At 39.6% G+C, this 22,025-nt stretch overlaps 1 protein-coding gene across 11 annotated transcripts in view; it reads left to right on the top strand.

Moving 5' to 3' along the window:
- ncor1 (nuclear receptor corepressor 1) overlaps positions 1–22,025 on the top strand; it is a 60,516-nt gene that overhangs the window by 4,447 nt on the left and 34,044 nt on the right. For 6 of the 11 annotated variants that reach the window (XM_063895912.1, XM_063895914.1, XM_063895913.1 and 3 more), the window contains 12 exons: positions 4,233–4,327; positions 4,726–4,933; positions 6,327–6,509; positions 7,415–7,528; positions 8,972–9,028; positions 9,183–9,235; positions 10,299–10,365; positions 12,080–12,252; positions 13,321–13,411; positions 14,227–14,405; positions 14,534–14,588; positions 14,943–15,050. In XM_063895912.1, coding sequence (XP_063751982.1) covers positions 4,233–4,327; positions 4,726–4,933; positions 6,327–6,509; positions 7,415–7,528; positions 8,972–9,028; positions 9,183–9,235; positions 10,299–10,365; positions 12,080–12,252; positions 13,321–13,411; positions 14,227–14,405; positions 14,534–14,588; positions 14,943–15,050 — 1,383 coding nt within the window. Of the gene's footprint in view, positions 1–4,232; positions 4,328–4,725; positions 4,934–6,326; positions 6,510–7,414; positions 7,529–8,971; positions 9,029–9,182; positions 9,236–10,298; positions 10,366–12,079; positions 12,253–13,320; positions 13,412–14,226; positions 14,406–14,533; positions 14,589–14,942; positions 15,051–18,016; positions 18,323–22,025 lie in introns of those variants that run through there. The other 5 variants (XM_063895918.1, XM_063895916.1, XM_063895911.1 and 2 more) reach the window with 2 other exon arrangements.

Genomic DNA, 22,025 nt, shown 5'->3' with positions numbered 1-22,025 from the left:
AACATTAGCAGTATGGCTGCTAAGAGCTACATTATAATTGTGGTTTCTTAAACATCACTGGCTCAGGATTTAATGAAAGAAAATGCATTGTGATTGTTATGTCGTATCACATCCCAAAGACAGATTTAAGCTACATTCAGCCAGATTTAGTAAAGGAAGTCATTTGGCCTCGGCTGCAATAACTAACCTGATTAACCAGAGTTCATTTGATTACCTCTCTGAGCATGTTTTGGGACCGCCATGGCGGAAGTTAAGAGCCAAACAAAGCCTTTGGGCTTTATATAAAATGCTATGTCCACTGACCTCTCTGTGGCCTATTTGCTGCTTCACATAAAATCGGATGTGGCATCTCCATCTCGGTCCACCACTGTTCCAGGCTTGCCCAAACCCAAATATTGCACGACTGTGTGTCCTGGGAGAGGGATCCCCCCTCTGCGGCTCTCCCATTTTTTCACAGTTTCTTTTCAGAGGGTGGGGTCGTATGCTGTAAAGCCCTCTGAGCCAAATATTTAATTTGTGATATTGGGCCACATCAAAAGAATTTGACGTAGATAAAATGCTGCTGCAATAGCATTTTATCTACGTCAACAACATTCAGAATTTTTCAGATTTTTCTATGACTGTCTTGCTGTAGTCACAATATTATTCGTGTTAATATTATTGATTGATTCTGGTTTTATTGATATTTTAAATCTATATGATTCTATTTTCTTGTGAAATAGATAGAATAGATATAAGTAGGCCTACTTTATTGATCCCAATTTGGTGACATTTTGTGAGGATCAACTTTTCATTCTTATGGCATGGTTGAAATAAACAAGTTTTCTGTTAAAATGATATTACGGTGAGCTTTTGCAATGATCATGGTCTCAGTACTCAACAAATATTTTGTATATTCTAATCATAATTATGCAGCTCAGTCAAGTGTTTATTTGCAGTTCACTTTCCAGTCACATGTTGATTCGACTGTAGTGAATAGTGGATGATATTTGTCAGCCATTTTGGAATGACATACTTCTTAGAAGCTAACTTTCACAGAAAACTGTCTGCGGGACATTTCTGGGCATTTGGATTGTTTGCTTCCATCTGGGACAAAACTCTTATGAAATGTTTTCTGTTACTGCAATTGCTTGTTCAGGTTTGTTTGGACACTGATAACATTTATGTGTTCTTTACCCAATCTTTTTTTTTTTGGTTAAAGGCTTTTACTATTTACTAAGGTTTGAATCATTTTCTTGACATCAACACATTATTTTTTTAGTTTTCCTGACAGGAGCAGCGCTAGTAGTTCCAGTCATTGATAAGATAAGATAACTAAAATAAGATGTACCTTTAGTAATCCCGGTGGGGAAATTCAGTTGTTAAAGTAGCAACATCATAAGATTGAAAAAAAAAACAGGACAGTATAGTTCCACACAGGATAATAAAATAAAATTAACATTAAAATGATGCACAGGTATCTATTAACAAGGAATTAGGGAATTCAATGACATAATATACATTTGTATCCGGATTGTTAAATATACAGTGGGGCAAAAAAGTATTTAGTCAGCCACCAATTGTGCAAGTTCTCCCATTTAAAAAGATGAGAGAGGCCTGTAATTTTTATCATAGGTAAACTTCAACTATGAGAGACAGAATGAGAAAAGAAAATCCAGGAAATCACATTGTAGGATTTTTAAAGAATTTATTTTCAAATGATTGTGGAAAATAAGTATTTGGTCAATAACAAAAGTTCATCTCAATACTTTGATATATACCCTTTGTTGGCAATGACAGAGGTCAAACGTTTTCTGTAAGTCTTCACCAGGTTTTCACACACTGTTGCTGGTATTTTGGCCCATTCCTCCATGCAGATCTCCTCTAAAGCAGTGATGTTTTGGGGCTGTCGCTGGGCAACACGGACTTTCAACTCCCTCCAAAGATTTTCTATGGGGTTGAGATCTGGAGACTGGCTAGGCCACTCCAGGACCTTGAAATGCTTCTTACGAAGCCACTCCTTCGTTGCCCTGGCGGTGTGTTTGGGATCATTGTCATGCTGAAAGACCCAGCCACGCTTCATCTTCAGTGCCCTTGCTGATGGAAGGAGGTTTTCACTCAAAATCTCACGATACATGGCCCCATTCATTCTTTCCTTTACACGGATCAGTTGTCCTGGTCCCTTTGCAGAAAAACAGCCCCAAAGCATGATGTTTCCACCCCCATGCTTCACAGTAGGTATGGTGTTCTTTGGATGCAACTCTGCATTCTTTCTCCTCCAAACACGACGAGTTGAGTTTTTACCCAAAAGTTCTATTTTGGTTTCATCTGACCATATGACATTCTCCCAATCCTCTTCTGGATCATCCAAATGCCCTCTAGCAAACTTCAGACGGGCCTGGACATGTACTGGCTTAAGCAGGGGGAACCTGCAGGATTTAAGTCCCTGGCGGCGTAGTGTGTTACTGATGGTAGCCTCTGTTACTTTGGTCCCAGCTCTCTGCAGGTCATTCACTAGGTCCCCCCGTGTGGTTCTGGGATTTTTGCTCACCGTTCTTGTGATCATTTTGACCCCACGGGGTGAGATCTTGCGTGGAGCCCCAGATCGAGGGAGATTAGCAGTGGTCTTGTATGTCTTCCATTTTCTAATAATTGCTCCCACAGTTGATTTCTTCACACCAAGCTGCTTACCTATTGCAGATTCAGTTTTCCCAGCCTGGTGCAGGTCTACAATTTTGTCTCTGGTCTCCTTTGACAGCTCTTTGGTCTTGGCCATAGTGGAGTTTGGAGTATGACTGTTTGAGGTTGTGGACAGGTGTCTTTTATACTGATAACGAGTTCAAAAAGGTGCCATTTATACAGGTAACGAGTGGAGGACAGAGGAGCCTCTTAAAGAAGAAGTTACAGGTCTGTGAGAGCCAGAAATCTTGCTTGTTTGTAGGTGACCAAATACTTATTTTACCGAGGAATTTACCAATGAATTCATTAAAAATCCTACAATGTGATTTCCTGATTGTTTCCCCCATTCTGTCTCTCATAGTTGAGGTATACCTATGATAAAATTACAGGCCTCTCTCATCTTTTTAAATGGGAGAACTTGCACAATTGGTGGCTGACTAAATACTTTTTTGCCCCACTGTATTTACATTGATTCAGTTGAAAGGTGAAATTGTACTTTGACTAGAATTTTTTTATAAAATGGGACAAAGATTTGCCTTGCTTCCTGTTCTGTTCTTATTCCACATTTCATCCTGTACTGATAATTGTGAGAACCTTGTTATGTTAACATTGGGGACTAAGCACAACAAATACGTTTTGAATATTAAGCAATACGATGTGAAAATGCTCACGTTGTGTCTTCAAGTTACTTTCAGAGCTGCTGTTGCTGACTGGTAAAATGCTCATAGAGTCCATTTAGGCTTTTTGCCTTTTATTAGATTGTTTACAGCAGAGAGCATACAGGAAATGAGGAGAGAGAAAGAGGGGGGGCATGCAACAAAGGTCGCTGGCAGGACTTGAGCCAGGGATGTTCTAATTAAATGGTGAGTGCCTTAAAGCCACAGGCCCCCGATGTTATTACTTAGGAAAAAGAAGAGTTTTGACAACGAATGATGCTTCAGGTCCCTGATCCTATGAGGGAGAGTCACTGTAGACGGCGGACTGCATCTGTTGCATAAGACAGATGTGTTGCCCGGTTACGGCAGGATTCTTCTTATCTGTCATAATGATTTGCATACTTTATCTGGAAAGTGCTTTGTTATAGTTGCAGCTTTGCAGGAGGGACTCATAGTTACCATAATTACATAACCTCTCCTGTAGTGTGTTGTATAGATTTTTGTGCATGTTACTGGTCTGCAGAGGCTGAAAATCACGATTGGACCCCTTTGTTTACTTGTCTAACACAGTGACATTACTACATAATACTTGCGCTTCTATTGGCTAGCACTCAAAGACATTGTATTTGATAGGCTAAGGGGCGGGACATCTCTAAGTGGTTGACCAAATACAATGGAGCCATCCTACTAACCAATCAGAGCAGACTGGGCTCTGGTTTCAGACAGAGAGTGAAAAGAGGTGCTGCAGCACAGTTTGAGGAAAATAAAGAGCTTTTTGAACATTAAAGCATGGAGACATGTCACAGTAGAGACACAGCATACAGTTATGTTCCTGAAAATGACCATAAAACGCCCCCCTGTTGTGGCCTTGATAAATTTGCTTAAAAATGTGTTTTCATGTGTATCTCTTGCTTTCAGGATTTCTCCATCCCAGACTATCGGACTCACATGCAAGATCCTCAGGGTCGAAGACGACCATCGTTATTGTCTGAATTCCACCCTGGAACTGAAAGGTAAGATTTACATTCTTTAATATAAGGGTAGATGTACTGCTTTCATATAGTGCTTTTTTGTCTTCAAAGCGCTTTTACATATACAAGTCAGCATTCACCCAGTCAAACACTTTCACACAGAGGCAGCCGTACAACGTACCACCTGCTCAGGGAGACATTAACACACATTCACATAGTTCGGTGTTACGTGTCTTGCCAAAGGACATATCTAAATGTTGGTGGATGACTGTTCTGCCACCTGAGCTACAGCCGCCCCAACAGGCTGTGTTTGGGTGTCATTTTTTCCTATGGCAGGCTCTTAAGATTGCCATGGGTTTCCCAAGATCACAGTTAAGGAAACATTCATCTGCACAGCCAGACCTAGCTTCTGATATGTTTTGAATTTGTGTTGTTCCCAGGCCTCCAGAGAGACGCCATGGTTACGAACAGCAGTTTCACTCCATCTCGGCGCAGTCTGAGCATGAGGCCTTGGATTCTAAACGCCCACGCATGGAGACTGTTGCTGAAGCCCACATCTCACGCCAACCTTCTACTGCTGGGGGGATTCTCATGCCCATAGGCCATTCAATACAGGACAGTCTCAGAACCTCAGCGGAGGTCAAAAAGGTGGGCTCTATTCCTCTTCAACTACTTCAAAAAAAGGAAGGACCCTTTGGTCTTTGTTAAGTGTTTGCCTTCACAGTAACAAAGACTCTTTTTTTATAGTTTGATTTACAGCACTTACAGTCAAACAATAACTTCTGAACTCTATGATTTGAAATATGCACGAGTCCACTGCATGGTATGGAACTCAACTTGGTTTTCTACTAAATAGTCGTGGATGATACCTGGTACTCCTTTATTAATATGTGGGTTGAGGTTCCAAGAGAGCTGAGCCAATAATAGAATGGGGAGTTAAACAATTCAGAACAGTAATTGGAGTTAGAGACAATCGTTATTGCATTATATGCAGGGGTGCACATTTTTTTTATTGAGTTCTCAGATGAGTACCAGGAGACAGTGTTTGGTACTCACCCCACACACAGCGTGGTTTCAGTAAATGATCCTCACTGTCCTCCTCAGTCTCTCCTTCACTGTCATCTATTTCAACTTCGTGCATGGTAGATGATGAAGATGCTGCAGATGCACCCCCCCCTGTCCCTGTTTAAACTCAGCACATTTGGAGCAGTGTGTGTTGCTCCACCCTTTTGTAAATAAAACTGCCGCAGTTCGACAGCAGCCTCGTCTGTGCACACGGAGACCCACTTTGTCGTCCAGCCATCTAAGCCTGCCTTAACAAGTACGCTGGTTTTGTCCTGCGCAGTTCAGTCAGCACCCAGTTCAATCAGACCAAGAAAGTGATGTTTTTTTGCAGGTATAGCGAAACGCCAAAGTAACTTAATGTCTTTTGTTTTTTGGACATGTCTAGTAGTTTACTCCATTGAGTGTTGACAAGAAACATGTGTAGACGAAATATGTGTTTTGTTTTATTGACCTATCAGGTACGCAGTGGCACAAGTGAGGTTATGCAATTCAGATGTTTGCATGCGTACCTGCGCACCCCTGGTTATATGGGACATTTAGCACAATTTTTAGATAGCCAATCCACCATTAAAAGACATGTTAAAAAGTAGTATAGTATCAACTCGACCACGGGTTTAAAAAGATAGCAGCCCGGAAAAGGCTTAGTTGGTACAATTGATGAAAATGCAAACCTTCCTCTGTTTGGATCCCGATATAGCAAGCAAGTGTCACGTTGAAGCTGATTTCAAAAGAGTTTCACACAGACAAATAGATAAAAGGACCTGGTACCAAAAGTGAGTTGAGTCCAGTCAAACAGAACCATGCAGTGGAAAGGAGGCAATAGTTAAATAGCTAAATGTAGGCTCTGCCAGACAATCCCTCACTGACTGTTAACATTTGTATATGGTATCTGCAGAACGGGGAAGAATCATTTTGTTTTGACAGGTTTTTAGCTGTAATTACACTGTAACTCAATTATCCCTCCTGTTTTCGCCAGGAGTCTCAGTTCTCTGTCAAAGTAGATTCCCCTTCCCAAGGAGGACATGCTCTACACATGAGCGATGACCAGGACGCGTCTCCCTCTAAACTGTCCAAGGAGGAGCTGATCCAGAGTATGGACCGTGTGGATCGAGAGATCGCTAAAGTGGAGCAGCAGATTTTCAAGCTGAAGAAAAAACAGGTTGGTTACCTTGTGAAACCTTTGTCTCTGAACGTAACATCAGGTATGCGGTGTTAGAAAACATGTCACAAGTCATTTCACTTGCTATTTTTGACTTCCTACATATTGCTCAGCCCGTTTCAGAGGAAATATTGTAAGGATAATAAAGTGATAACCAAATGAAGCACACAGGTAATGTGACAACTACTACGAGGTGTCAGCTCCCATGGTTTTCCAGCAGTCTTTGGACCTTGTGCCCTTTGATGTTCAAGTTAACAGACTAGTTTGCTTCTGATTTATTTTAGCTTATCATTTGGGCCATTAGATACCTCTACAGATCAATGGCTTAATAATCCTGTCCCAATCATCTACTGTACACCAATGTGCAAATAAGGTGCTGAAAAAAGTATTTCTCCAGGCTTGTTTTCTTCACCAGAACGTGTTTCTGTTTTTTGAATGCAATTTCTTTCTCCTGAATTCCACCTCGTTAGATAGGAATGTAAGATGAGCTTTGCTAGGGGAGTTCACCCAGTCTGTGTTTTTTCCCAAGTCTTTTAGGAATTTATTTGTTTATTCTAGGTATTTCAGGAACTCATCTCGTCTCTGTAACCTGGTAGTTGACGTAACCTTTAACTCGTAAACATTGACCTACCAAATACTCATCAGCTCAACTCTTCAGTTCTTAAAAAAAGACTTGAACAAGAGAGAGAGATGGAGTAATCTGATAATGCCTGCATGGCCTTATATTATCAGAAGCTGAGATCACATCAGTGTAGCTGCATCTCACTTTTCCTTCACTTTTCCCACGTGAAAAGGAATACAGATAAAAATCATACAAGATGTTGACTGGAAGAAAAGAGGCCTCTATTGCCTCTGTGTATTTTGTCTTGTGTTGTATTGGTCAAAATGTTTTTGTTGTCTCTTAGCAACAACTGGAAGAGGAAGCAGCGAAGCCAGTGGAGCCAGAAAAGCCAGCCACCCCTCCCCCAGTGGAGCACAAGCATCGCAGCATAGTCCAGATCATCTACGATGAAAACCGGGTCAGTCATCGGTGACACAGCAACACTTTCCTGGCCATGTTGTTTGTGCTGCAGCTATTTCTTTTTATCTCATCTCTGTGATTCTTCAAAGCTAAAAGAGTCTGTTTTTGTTATTTAAACAGCCCGGGTTAACCAGCTAAAATTGTACAGAGCCGCGGCAAGCTCCTCAAGCAGTAGATAACCATGGCGAATATAGGCAACTAGTTTCTCCCTTGAAACCAAGTTATTTTGCACTGAACTGAAGGCTGAACATGTGTCTTTAAGATCTTCGTTGCAAAGCTCTCACTAATTTATTTTCTTCTGGTTTTCTCTCTAAGGTGCCTGTTCATTTCCTGTATCAGTCATATTTTTCTTTCAGATATGTGATGTTAGTCAAGATCCTGTTGATGCTATAGAAACTCCCTCTGGAGTGTCCTTTGGGATTTTAGCCTTTGCAGACCATGATAGGTTGAAATTAGAGGAAGTATTTTGGAGGAGTTACAGGAAATATAGTTTAGGAGTTAGTCTAAGTCAATGTGTCTAGTGATACTTTGTTCAATAAAAACTCGTGTTCATGAATTCGATATAGCTTTAATGTAAAGCATCATTTAGCAAAGCAGTGTTTCATTTTCATTAAAAAGGTAATAATGTTGGAAGGCATAGTGGTTTATGCATATATTTATGCTAGATGTTTATGTTTACTGCAGTTTCATTTTGGTAGATGTGTATTACCTTTCTAATTAATTAATACATTCAACTACAAGTAAAGCTCAGAGGCAGGCATCCTTATCTGTTTCAGCTCAACAATAGGAAAATGAGGGGGTGCGTTGTTATGGAGGTCAGTGTAGTTCATGTCTTGTTGTGGTAGAAAGTGCTGAGACACACCTTCCTCCTCAGTTAGCCATTAACGCTGTGAAGCTGCTCCCAAACCCTGCTCAGCATTCGTCTGGCAGCTGCGTTTGTTTTTCTCAGTCAGAAGATGACGCTCATGGGAAGGGAAAATAAAGATTTAATCAGTATTGTTCTGATGATCTTGAAAAAGCTGTCAGTCCCATCCAAGAATGGTCACTGTCACTAGCCAACCCTATTAGTTATGCTGCAGCAGACAAGTCGTGCTTCTCTAAGCTGTTTGCAGTTGCTCACTTTTAAATGCAGTTATTGCAAGGGCTCATACTCTGTTTATTTTAACTTTATACATTGACTTGATTCTTTTTTTCTTATCTTAGAGAATATACCCTTGATTAGTTACCTAACTGAAAAAATTGAATTGCCAGAGCAATTTTACAAATGTTTACTTTGCCTTTCCATGTGTAGCTACTTGATTAATAGAAGCTCTTCTATTAATGCTTTAGCCAGTAACATGTCCCAGAAGTATTATATTTATACGAGTATAACCCACATAAAAAAGCGATTTGTGTAATGTGTTGTTTTTGATTTTTACATGCGCTTTCTTTTTTTTTCTAGAAAAAAGCTGAAGAGGCCCATAAAGTCCTGGAAGGTTTTGGTCCTAAGGTTGAGCTGGTACGTTTTTTAACAGATGATTCTGTGTTTTTTCCTTGTATGAGCTCTGAGGAGACGGTTCTGCTTAGCTCAGTAGATGGTTAGATATTACTGCTTGCCCAAAGGCTAATGATTAACCCCCTTCCTTTCCCTTGTCTGCTTTTTCCTTTCTTAGCCCCTCTACAATCAGCCATCAGACACAAAGGTGTACCATGACAACATCAAGACGTGAGTATCCATTGCACAGATGAATTTCATGAACATCTGTCAGCTCATCTCAGCTGAAGAGAAATTGCTGACATCAGCATGATGAACCCAGCTGAAATGTCTTTCTTATCTGATTGCTGAGTCACCAGATTGCTATCCTTCTTCAATTGCAAATCATATCCCTGCTAGTTACGGGCTTTAAGGCCAGGCCATTTAGGATAAAAAAGTCTTATCATTGTGCAACAGGAGAGCCACCCATTTCAACGGAGACCCCCCTCTTTGTGAATGTACACACTATCAGGGCCGGCCAAAATAGTTTCTCCCTACCGCCCCCATCATGCGTCAGCAAAAGAGTTCAAAGTGTGTTGTAGCTGCAGCAGTGATTTCAATGATATATTTGTAAATGTGTTGAAAAATAAATCAAGCTCAATACCTTAAAAAATGTTCACTTGGTATACTTTAGTAATTGAAGGGACTACTTTTCATTAAAGATTAATCTGAAGATTATCTCCTCAGTTATTTAATTAATTGATTTCACTGAAAATGTCCATAAATTGTAAAAAAACAAACAAAGACCATACACTCCTCTGAGCCAAAGTTCATATATTTAATGTCATCAATGCCTTTATTTTTTTGAAATAGCAGTCCAAAACACAAAGAAATTTAGTTTATTATCGTAAGACAAAAACAGCAATTATTCAAATTTTGGAAGCTGGAACCAGTGAATTTCTTAAAGAATAAATCATTGATCAAAGTTGATTAATTCTTCTGTATATTAGTTAATCGAGTAGTTTTTGCAGCTTTAATATAGAGAATTTAGTTCTTTAAGGAGATGTAATGATTCTTAACAATTTTTAGGGTTTTATTACAATAGCACTATTAAAAAAGTGGGCGTTTCTGCCTGGAAGTAGACTCCAGGACTTCCCTTTGTACTGACTGGATGTTTTGTTGCTGGAATATCTTGTAGGGCAGTACTATTTATGTGTTAGCCAGCTTCATATGCTTTATGGTAAATACCACGACTTTCTCTGGTAAACACAGTAATACCGTAATTTCACTGATTTTAAGTGTTGTTCTCTTTTAGCAACCAAGTCATGAGGAAGAAGCTGATTCTGTTCTTCAAGAGGAGGAACCACGCTCGTAAACAGAGGGTAAGTGTCCTGGCTGTTAGATAAGCATTGTGGAAGTTCTATGTCTTTGTGTCGGGACTCTTGACACAACATTAAAGACTCCCCCCATTTCCAAAGTCGGTGTTGTCACGCCATACCTGGTGGACTGTTTGCACTCTGCGCCTTGAGCTGACCGTGCGGAACATTATTGGGATTGTTAAAGCTTTTGATAAGTGGTATCTTCCCTGTTTACTTAAGGCTATGTAATATTGACACACCAGATACCCTAGTTATCACATTTTCATTTTTGGTATGCATCTCACACTCGGAGAGAACCCAGTTTAAATATTACCCAGCAGCAATAAACCTGCATTAATTTGCTTTAATTCTTCTTGTCATCTTAAATTAAATTATATATAATTCCTAAAAAATATCCTCGTAGGTGTCTGTGTTAAGTTTTAAGATGTTTGGTATTTACTCAAAAGTGTCTGCCAATTGAAAGTTTGACGTGATAATAAAAGTTTAGGGAACACCAAAGTAATTTCAAGATATTTAAATAAAACCACCAACCACTACAGGCGGTTATTCTCTGAGGACCATGGAGGTTTACAAAAGTTCATGGCACTCAAGTTGTTGACATATTTCAGTCTTAAGAAAAGCGGTGAACCGACTGACCCTGTTTGCCTTCCTGCTTTTAGCATGGCTAATAGAAATAATGCATTGATGCGTTTGTACAACAGGAAATGGCTTGGTTTCCCCTGTTTGTTGAAAAGTATTGTGCAGGCCAAGAAGTGCTTTTGTATTCAGTATAACAATAAATATCGTCACATTGAAGAACATATCTGAGAAATACGCCAGCCGATCGACTCTCTCTGGCTGTTTTCTTACTATCCAGCAAATTTAAATATTTCCGAATCACCCCATGTTGAAACAATTGGCTCTTTTTTTTGTATTGCAATGGCTTAGTGAGACCTACCTTTCTCTCAGACCCTTTGGTCTCTGAACAATGGCAGAGTTCAAATGGCTAAGTGCCAAGAGGAAGGTGAATTGTTGGTCCCCCGCTGCAGAGAGTGGAAACAAAGCTGTATTGTCCTCCCAATAAAGAAATCTTTCCATATCTTCACTTAAAATGTGAACCCTTCCACCCCTTCACCTCATTGCTTAGTGCTCATTGAAACACCAATTTGCACAAGCACCTTAAAACTATTTGTCAACAGAACAGTTGCTTCGGAACAAGCTGTGCCTCAGTCAGGATGCTGAGTTTAAAAGATTAACGTACAACAATCACAGCCGCCATGTGCGTCTATCCATTTTATTTCTCCTACTTCTAAATCTACTGTTAGATCTACTGTACCTCCAACAAACTGAGCATTATCTATTGCTTCACTAGAAACCTCCATGGTACAAAATGCATGTTATCTATTGTCATTTAGAATGAGTTGTATTCACTCAGGACAATTTGAATGAAAGGACTATCCTCGAAAAACATTTTAAAGTAAGTCTCTCTAAGAAGGTCAACTTTTATAGGACCGAAAAATCCCAATACACTTTTAATCCATATCAAAGTCGGTGGTTTTAAAGACTCATGTTCATGCTGATTTTATTTGAGTGCGAGCATGTCAGCTCTATTATAATATTTTATGTAAAAATCTTCTGGCTCATGGTTTGGCAATAAGACATCTTGGCTCTTACCATAGTGATGGGCGCCAGGCACCCACTCCTGATATCCCATTGATTTCCCACGCTGTGCACACAGGAACAGAAGATCTGCCAGCGCTACGACCAGCTGATGGAGGCGTGGGAGAAGAAGGTTGATCGAATGGAGAACAACCCCAGGCGCAAAGCCAAGGACAGCAGAACACGGGAGTACTACGAAAGGCAATTCCCCGAGATCCGCAAGCAGAGAGAGCAGCAGGAGCGCTTCCAGAGGTACACGCTTTACCTGTGAACCCCTGTTTTTGTATGATATACATTCTGTTAATATTGGTTCTTGATTCAGAAGCACACAAATACCAACTTCGCCTTTTTCTTCTCCTTTCGACAGTGCATATGGGTAGATTTACTTTGGCTTGGATGGAGCTTGATATCATTCAGCCTGCAATTAAGGATTATTTTCCTTGTCGACCATTCATAACCTGACTGATTATTTCCTCAATGAATTGATTGATTGGTTTGCCTGAAAAAATAACATTTAAATGAAGAAAAAAATGACAAACCCCTAATTAGTTTGTTATCGTGAAAGAAAAAATATTTACATTTTTGAAACTGCAACCGGTCATTATCTTCTGGCAGTTTTGCTTCAGATATTACTCAAATTATAATTACAAAAATTATCAAAACTGTTTCAGATTACTTTTCCGTGTAATGCTGATGGAAGGATATTAAATATATTGCTACGTTTTTTTAGGGTCTTATTGCCCAGCACTGTTTCTGTTTCATACTGGTAACAGAGAGGCTGTTTCTCTTGAAGTAGACTTCCAGACCTCACATTGCAAAGCAGCAAAGGACTGAAGTAAACTCGTATAGTATAAAAACCTGAAGGATCTAGTGAGTATGAGGACGTGGTCAAAGACAGAGACTGTAGAGAGAAATTATTTTGACTCTAGAAATCATTTGATGCATAAATAATGTTGACATGTCCTGTAGCCGAGCCGTGAAGTTGAAATGGTCTCTTCCATTATTTAAGATGTCTGTTCCTCTAGCATCTAAATGGAAGGCACAAGCTGGTGTGTGGTGGCCTATTTTGTTCAGAGATGCTGGGTGTCTACCAGCCTCTGGGAAGGGTAGGAGATGGGGTCAGGGTGAGGGTAAAGCGTCTTGTTGTTGCTGATTTTCGAATCATCCAAGTAAATAGTTTGCATGTCAGCACTTATTGCTGGCAGCTAGACCATGAGAAGGAGGCTGTTAATCAATTCTACAAGAGACTCTTATTATCTACAGATTTAACGAGTAATTAAAAAAATGTTTTTAACCATTGTTTGTCTCTGTTTCCTGCAGGGTTGGACAGAGAGGAACAGGCCTTTCTGCGACTATCGCAAGAAGCGAGCACGAGATCTCTGAAATCATAGATGGCCTTTCTGAGCAGGAGGTGGGTATTATATATATTACAGTGTAAATTTGCAACTGCTTGGCTGGATGACAACAGCCTTAACCCATTTAAGCCGGGAAAGCGTTGCCGCATTTCTACCATTAAAACCGAGGGCGCTGTTGCGTCATTCTACCATTGAAGCCGGGAAAGCTGATACGTCATTTTCTGGTACAAGAGCTCTGTGGTACATTTTGCATTAATTATCGGCCTCTTAGCCCAATGAAATGCATCAGAATATACATGTGGCATTGTTTGGATTTTTTACGAGCAAACATGGCAGACTTAGTCTACTGCGGAGGGAATTCTGAAGTTAGTGAAGGTAGTGATATTGACGATCTGCACAGCGCTGAAGACATTATTGTTGACTACTTTGAACCCGGCGAACCAATCGACTGAGATTTATGGTTAAGACATATGTTTGAAGATGACGACGATGATGACCATGAGTTCGAAGGTTTTGAAACCGAGTGGAGGACGGAGAATTACCACTCTTATCCACAGAGTTTTTTCAACCGCACCCCAGGGGTGAAAGTCGATTTACCTGCAGAAGCCACTCATGAAAGCCACAGCTGTACGCTCTCAAATACTTTTTGAATTTTGTTTCTATCTGCTACAGAGGCTGAGAAATAAAGTATTTAGTAGGGGTTGACACAATTGCTGAATTTCCAGAAACACTTCAGGTTTTAGGGGGTTCTTCACTTGCATCATCTGGAATACATTTCATTCAAACAATTCACAAAGGCTGGAAGATGGTTTACTGAACAAGGGAGAGTCTATCAGAGCGACTGACCACAATCTGTGTCTGTGCTCTACAGAACAACGAGAAACAGATGAGACAGCTGTCCGTCATCCCTCCCATGATGTACGACACTGAGCAGAGGCGAGTGAGGTTCATCAACATGAACGGCCTGATGGATGACCCCATGAAGGTGTACAAAGCCCGGCAGTTTATGAATGTTTGGACCGAACATGAGAAGGAGATCTTTAAGGAGAAGTGAGTTGTGTTTGTGGCACAGGATGTCTGCAGTGCGGATATTGTTTATAGACTCTAATGCCACCTCGGCCTTGCACTAATATATTTTTGGAGTTGACACATGAGTAATGACTGGCATCTCTTTCTAGGTTTGTCCAACATCCCAAGAACTTTGGCCTAATTGCCTCCTATCTGGAGAGAAAGGTATGCTGCTGCTTTAGTTTCCTGCGTGTGCATTGAAGTATATTGTAGAATTTAATGTTATTTATGTCTCACTCTATTTGGGTTTTAAGACCTTAAACCACTTAATACTCATAAACTTGACTGTCCACATTATCTTTCACCCTTTGGTTATTGGTCCACCTCAAATGTTATGTCTTTCTTAGAGCTTAAACTGTAACTTTAATAATGGATAATAAATGACAAAGAAACTGTTTTTTCTATTTACCCATATTAGTTATCTATAAAATAATTGATTGATTAATTATCACGCTAATTAACAGTTAGTACCTTCCAGTCTCAATGCATATGATCATAATATGCCATTTCTTGTTTCAGTGTGTTGCCGACTGTGTCCTTTACTACTACTTGACCAAGAAGAACCACAACTACAAGACCCTGGTGAGGCGGAACTATGGCAGACGGAGAGGAAGGAACCAGGTAAATGTGAGAATTTACAAAATTTTCTATTTTCCAAACCTTATAGAGCAAACAATGGAGTTGCGATGGAAGACCATCATTTAGCCATGGGTGGGATAGTTTAACATGTTTAATGACAGCTTTGGGTTTGTGTGACTTTGCCACACCTGTTCCATGTCTCCTTGGCATACTGTGGCATCTAGTTAATGACAGATCTATGTCTACCACATGTATCACATATGTGTCATACCTCTTTACGGAATCAAGTGCTACGGGTTTTCCCCCTACATTGCAGTCATTCTTTATGGGGGAGTGGGTGAAGCAGGAAGCAGCGTTGGCACAGCTCTCCTGTTAATTTTAAGCAAGCAACCCTGGGATAATTTGGATATAGCTACAGTTTGACTCACTTGTTTGTCCAAAAGATACATTAGCATTATCTGTGAAAGGCACAGTATACTTCAACAAGAACAAGTCTTTCTATACGGTACAGTTCTGTACAATTAGAGTTTCAAATGGCCAGACTATAGTGAGGATAAACCAGCAGTAAAGCTGATTATTTCCTCCATCTGGAAAATAATCAGCAGATTAATCGATAATGAACATTTTCTTAGTTGTAGCTCTGTTTCAAAACCACTATAGACACACTTGCATGCATAGACACATCCAACATACCAAGCTGTAATTTACTGTGTTAAGCTCCTATAAGCACAGTATTAACATATATTCCACACACACAGTGGCGCCAAGAGGTCCGACAGGGCAAGGGTAACACTCAGAACACAGGGAATTTTGGGAAACATTAAGTATGTTTATTTTTACAATAGGTAATGTATAAGAAGCTGGATTCATTTCAGACACTACCATCCGTCCTATCCTTTTGCTTATTCTGCTGCACGTGGCTCCATAAAGGTTTATATGTCAAACAATAAAGTATAGAGACAAACTGGCCTCACCGAAATTACTCTCCAATCTCGAATGTGAACTTTGGAGATGTCAAAGTGAAATCTATAAAATGACAGCTGTGGAGATATTTTGTTGTAAGCAGATTGTTTTATATAATCGTTGTCCCATCGTTTTCCAGCAGAAAGAGATGTACCTTCCTGCAATACACCCTTGGCAGACGTTAAATATTGATTTGACTCATTCTGTTGGATGTTTTCCTCTTTCCTGTCCCTTCCTTACTTCACTGACCCACAGTCCTTGTACAGGACATTCTGTCTCTGCGTCGGGTACATCAGCTGTGTGACACAGTGGATCGGTTGTGTCTTTAATGAGATGGGGTCGAGGGCGCGTGAGTTCATGATTACATCTAGAACGTAAAGATGGTGACTGGTACTATTTCTTCATGGGTGATTCACCCTGCCATATGTTTAGCCTTTCCTGTTTTGCACCATTCATAGTACGGACCCATTGGCAGTTATGAGACAATTCTGTGACAGAAATCTCTCTCTAAGTTCTACTGACTGACAGGCACTCGATTTCTGATGGATAATCAGAAATAGGATTGTTGGTCCAGTACTTGTTCATATCAGACCTTTGTACATTGGTGAATATAAAGTTGTCGATGTTAGAACAGGATCTAGTGAAGCATCTGAAGTGGACTACTTAAATGAGGAATAGACTACTTTTTAAGTGACATGTTTAGCCTCTTATTCATACCAAGATGGAAAACACTATAAATTAACTCAAATAAATGACAATAAATATAGTTTTCTATTCCCAATACTGCAGTGAGGAATCAGTCGATGAATCTCATGATTCTTATACAAACAGCACCGGGCCCCTCCCTTTCCCAACCACTGGGCTTCATACTTGTGAAAGTGCGATAACATTGCCAACATGCAAAAACCATGACACATATTGTTTTCACTGGTCGAAGCACATTTGATCAAGTACTGTACTTAAGTATAAGTATTGACACACATACATAAATAACATGATGTGTTTACACTACTTATTCAGTAGTTGGTGCACAAATCAAAACAGCATTTGCTCAACATTGAAGAATTACAACAATAAGAAAACAGTTTTTTAAATTTTTAAGTCATAAAACAGGAACATTTACTTTCTTTACTTTTACTTTAGTATCAAACAAATGTGTACATTTTTAATCTGTTGTATCATTACTTTTACAAATAAAGAGACCTAACTACTTTTTTCCACCACTGATTGTCATAATGTAATAAACCAAATAGAATTTTGGATTTATTGCCAGCTACTTCCGCTGAAAAAGTTGGTAACATTACACAGAACCCAATGGTTTTGTTCCATTAAGGCATCCTCATTTTTCCAAAACACTGTCTACAACAGAATTGTAGAGGTAAAGAAAGGCTTACAATGTCATAATTCTATTGTATTAGCTTGTGCAATTAACATGTACTTTATAACAATTGGTCAAAGCATAATAAAAACGTGTTTATTGGCACTTAAGCATGTATGTCAGTCAGTGTTTCTTAATCATTAAATGTGGTTTCTTCAATGTTGTAGTGTTGAAACACAAAGTGGCTGTAGTTATTTTTCCAAAACATCTTGTGGTAGTGGAGAATGTAAGGGAAGTCTTTTTTCTCTTCGCCTTAATGCACTTCAGGATGTTGTGGATTTGAAGCTACTGGTGTGACTTAACAAAAGCAGTGAGTGGAATGAGTCATTAGAGGGGGAAGGAAGAGGACGGAGTGAGCAAAAGCAAGAGCAATGGAATGTAGGGTGAGCGAAAAAGAAAAAAAAAACCCTGAGCGAGACAGAGTCAGCGCTGGCAGCTTATCCGCTGAGTGTGTGTTGTGTGTTTTCCATTTCCTCTTTCTTCTGTTCCTCAGAGAGAGAGAGAGAGAGAGAGAGACAGACAGAGAGAGAGAGAGAGAGAGACAGAAAGAGAGAGAGAAAGAGAGAGAGAAAGAGAGAGAGAGATAAAGATAAAAAGCCACCCCTCTCTGAAATAGCTGAGTTGGTACAGCCCAGCCATCTGACAGGCCCAAAAACTCAGTGTGCTGCTGTGAGTGCCAATCAAAGAAGCGCGCTCGGTAGGGATTACCTCGAGTGACCCTGCATAGATTAGTGCGTGCATGTGAGATGGACAATTCTTTGGGCGGCTTAAGCGGCCCGATGACACGCTTTCCCGGAATATGTGCGGCAGTGCCGTGGCCCGGCAGCCCTTCTAAGGAGCTCTGCTATGGTGCTGTCCTGCCCCTCTACTGCTACCGTTTCCTCCGCTATGGAAGCACTGGAGGGTAAACTCACATTTACAACAACCGTAAACTGTAGGAGAGCAAAGGGGATTTTATGACCAGCAAATGAGCTTGCAGGTAGGTCACTGGCTTTGAAAGCAATGTGTTTACTTTATAGTTGATACCAATCTGTGTGTATCTGTTTGTTCTGTATCTTGCTTTTTGTCGTATTTTTTTACTGCTCTGTTGCTTAGGCAGTTTGCTTCTTAGCCTATTTACTTGAGGCATGTAGGCAGTCAAACTACGGCTATTTTAGGGTAGTTTTTTTCTAGGGCACGTGCAGCCATGGTTTTTTATTTAACAGTCAAGCTAAGCCTGTGTGGAATGCATGTATTAATGCTATGTGGTAGGCCCTTTTCAAAGGAGAAATTGTAGGAAATTAATTTTTAATGTGATATTTATTTTAAAGTGTATACGGCCTTAGTGAGGCTGGCCGCTTTGTAACATGCCTTGAGCACATGGAAGTCCCCTATATCAGCAGAATTTAAACTGGATCTATGTTATGAATTCATATTTTCATTCTGCTTGTGAACATAAAAGTAAAAGACAGCAGTAAACACGGAGTACACATTTTTGTGGATACCTGCCCATGCTACGCCCCCCACTGTGTTGGCTGCTAGCACTTGATTGGCTGATTTTTAAAATGTAGAAGTTGCAACTTGACCGGGTGGCAGCTGACAGGGTAATCCTTAAGAACGTTTTACATCATAAAGCAACATTTTAACCAATTGTTTTTCATTTATGCAACTTTGCTATGTTAATAGGTTGTTTACATGCAGGTCTGTTAAAGACAAGCTGCAGTTCAGTGTGGCATATTATGATATTATATGAATAATTAATATTGAATCTTTACTATTTGATAATATTTATTTACTTTAGAAAAGGTTCAATCCTTCAGTGATTGTTGAATATAAATTGATGCTGTAATTTATATTCAAGAAAAATACTGAAAAATGTGAAAGGATTTACTTAGTTTAGTGTATCGGCCAGCTTAGCATAATAATGTGCCAGGAATGTAGTAATACTTTTTTAGTGCCCCATGATCCCGTTCAATCATTTTAGAGTTGTGGTAGTTATCAGAGTTGTGTATTTTTACAAATTGATCTATTTTCATTTTAGATGTATTGCTAAGCTCTAAAACAAAAAATATAAATACTGAGCAATACACGTACAATTAATCGATTGTCTGTTCATCAGCCATGTAAGGAGAACCAAATGAGAAGCAGATCGTGTACTGTGGAGGATGCCAGAGCATAAACTGCAGCTTCCATTGCTGCAAAACATGTAGTTTAAGTACAGAGATAATTTAAATTTGTTTTGACGTACAAAAAAAGAAAACAGTGCTACAGGCAATTTTTTTTTTAACGTGCTAACAAAACACATTCAACACAAAGATGTGTTTGTGGTTACATGACAGAATGCAAGATAAACAGAGTACCAGTGTTGGAATTGTAAATGAGATAATAGTCGTGTTTTGGTCGCCAGAGTTAAGCCTAATGTATCCCACTCTGTGTTGTTTTAAAATATATGTTTTGATTGTATGTATATATAGCATCACATATACAAGGTAGACCAATTACCCTGCACATTTCTGTTGTTTTCTAAGGGCAAAATGCTCCTTGCAAGCTCATCTCGTAATTTCCTGGCAGTAAAGTTCATCAAGCAGTCAAGTAGTTTCGTCTGTTTGTATCCGCACTGATGATGAGCATTTTTGCTCTCTTTCTGAGCACCCAGTAACCAGGGTAACTGTGGCTAATGCTGATGTTTTTTACCTTTTTCTCTGGACGACAAATTGTTCTTCCAAGATCGCTCTACTGTTTCCATCGGCTGGATAGTGCATTTTATTTAAAACAAATGCATGCTATAGATCCTGGGGTTAAATGCGGCTGCTAAATGCATTTGTTTATCTGTCATTTTCCTTTTTTTAGTCCTGCTACTAGAATGTTTCAAGATTTTCTTTCTGATTAAACGTGTCAAAATGATCAGCAAATCTGTAATGAATTGCAGGGAAATAAGGTATCCAATAGTCGTTTTTTAATTTCCTTTTCCTGAAGGTATATGCCTTAGACGTGAGTTAGAGATTCCTCAGGTGGCCCAAGTTCTGTGGTAGGAAAGGGAAGATTGACTTGTGGCTCTGTCATTTCCTAAGTCAAACAGCACTCGTGAATCAGCGAAAGAGGGGAGAAATTAAAACTCTCAAAATATTTAAGCCAGGTCAGGAAAAGAGGTTTATATAAAAACACTGAAAAACCACAGAACCACAGGGCCTCATTGACGTTTGGAGAACATCTCTGTAGGGGCTCTTTACGCTGTGTGGGAGAAGAGGCAGGAATGCCACGACTCTACGACCACCTCCAAAAGCAAACACGAGCACTCGCTGACCCAACCAGAACAGAATCTCACTGAAGGACATGTACGGAGAGGATAACTGATCTAAAACAGACTGGTCTGCTCTGCAAAAAAAAGTCTACTTTGCCAAAAATATGCTTTGCAGACTTCTGCAGGCAGGAAATGAGTCAAGACGACCCAATCCAAGACATATTCCTCTCTGCATATGTTAACCTGCAACCCGAGCTGTGGTTCTGCAGGGCTTCCCTTAAATAATGGAGCAGTCCTGCTGCATCATCGAACATTTCCGGAGAACCCTTCAAACCATGTGATTCTGTGGATGCTCCTATCCTATTTTAGTATTCAATATTTTCTAAACATGTGTTACCATCATATTGTTCGGTGCAACCGTCATACCACTTAAGAATATGTTTACATCTCATTTCACTAAAACATTTATCTGGAGTGACTTGCATATACTTCAATACCATAGTCTACACGCCTATAGGAGCAATAGGGGCTTAAGAATTCTGTTTAACCACAAAACCTCTGATTGGTAGATGCCCATTTAACCAGAGCCTCTCACTCCACGCTCTAACACTTCAAGGATTTTTTTAGCATTTCATTTTCTAAATGTTAACTCACTTAGAACCCAAAACTGAAGATAGCACCGTTGTATTTAAAAATGAATGTGAGCAACAAGTCAACATCAACAAGTAAATGCTAAAGTAGCTTGAAGCAACAGATTTTGAAGAAAACTGATAAATAAGCCATGACTCAAATGATCAAATTCTGAAAGAACCCAAGGGAAAGGATGTTATCGAAACAGTATAGGTTGGGTTAACTCGAAATGGCATCATATAAGTGTTAATTTTGTAAACCCTCTGAACAAACAACAGACGATACCAACATCATTAAACACTCACTATGACTTTATCAATATACTAAACTATATTCTTTTAATTAAAAGCTTATCCAAAATCGCTATTTATTTATGTTGACAAATAAGAAGAGACTAAAAAATGAAGATTTTTTTTCTCCCAATGCAGCACTCTCGTTTCCTGGCGGCACACAATGAGCTCAGTCAGGAGGACCTGTAGTAACTATTTTACTATCTTAGCTAAGTTAAAAGATCACGACAGCAGTGCAGTGGAGAAAAAATACTTTTATTAAACGTATAATATAAAACTACTTAGGACATTTGACACATACCTCAGACTAAATAAAAAAGGAGCAGACTAAATAAAAAGCACCACATGCAGTTTTCCAATACTGTAGATTGGATTTGGGGGTCATGTAGCTCCACTCCAAGAAGGCCAATCCCCTCTGATTATTAGCTGTCTTGGGTTAGCACTGGCTAAAGCAGCCACTAATTCAAACCACCGTTGCGGTTCTTACTGCCCGTTTTTGTTAAGTTGACAGTCCTCTCTTTATCAGATTTTAATGTAAGATC

Source organism: Eleginops maclovinus, chromosome 11 (genome assembly GCF_036324505.1).
Source record: "Eleginops maclovinus isolate JMC-PN-2008 ecotype Puerto Natales chromosome 11, JC_Emac_rtc_rv5, whole genome shotgun sequence".
NCBI classification, from domain to species: Eukaryota; Metazoa; Chordata; class Actinopteri; order Perciformes; family Eleginopidae; genus Eleginops; species Eleginops maclovinus.
Note: the sequence above shows the minus strand (reverse complement) of the source record. Positions and strands in the feature narration are given on the sequence as shown.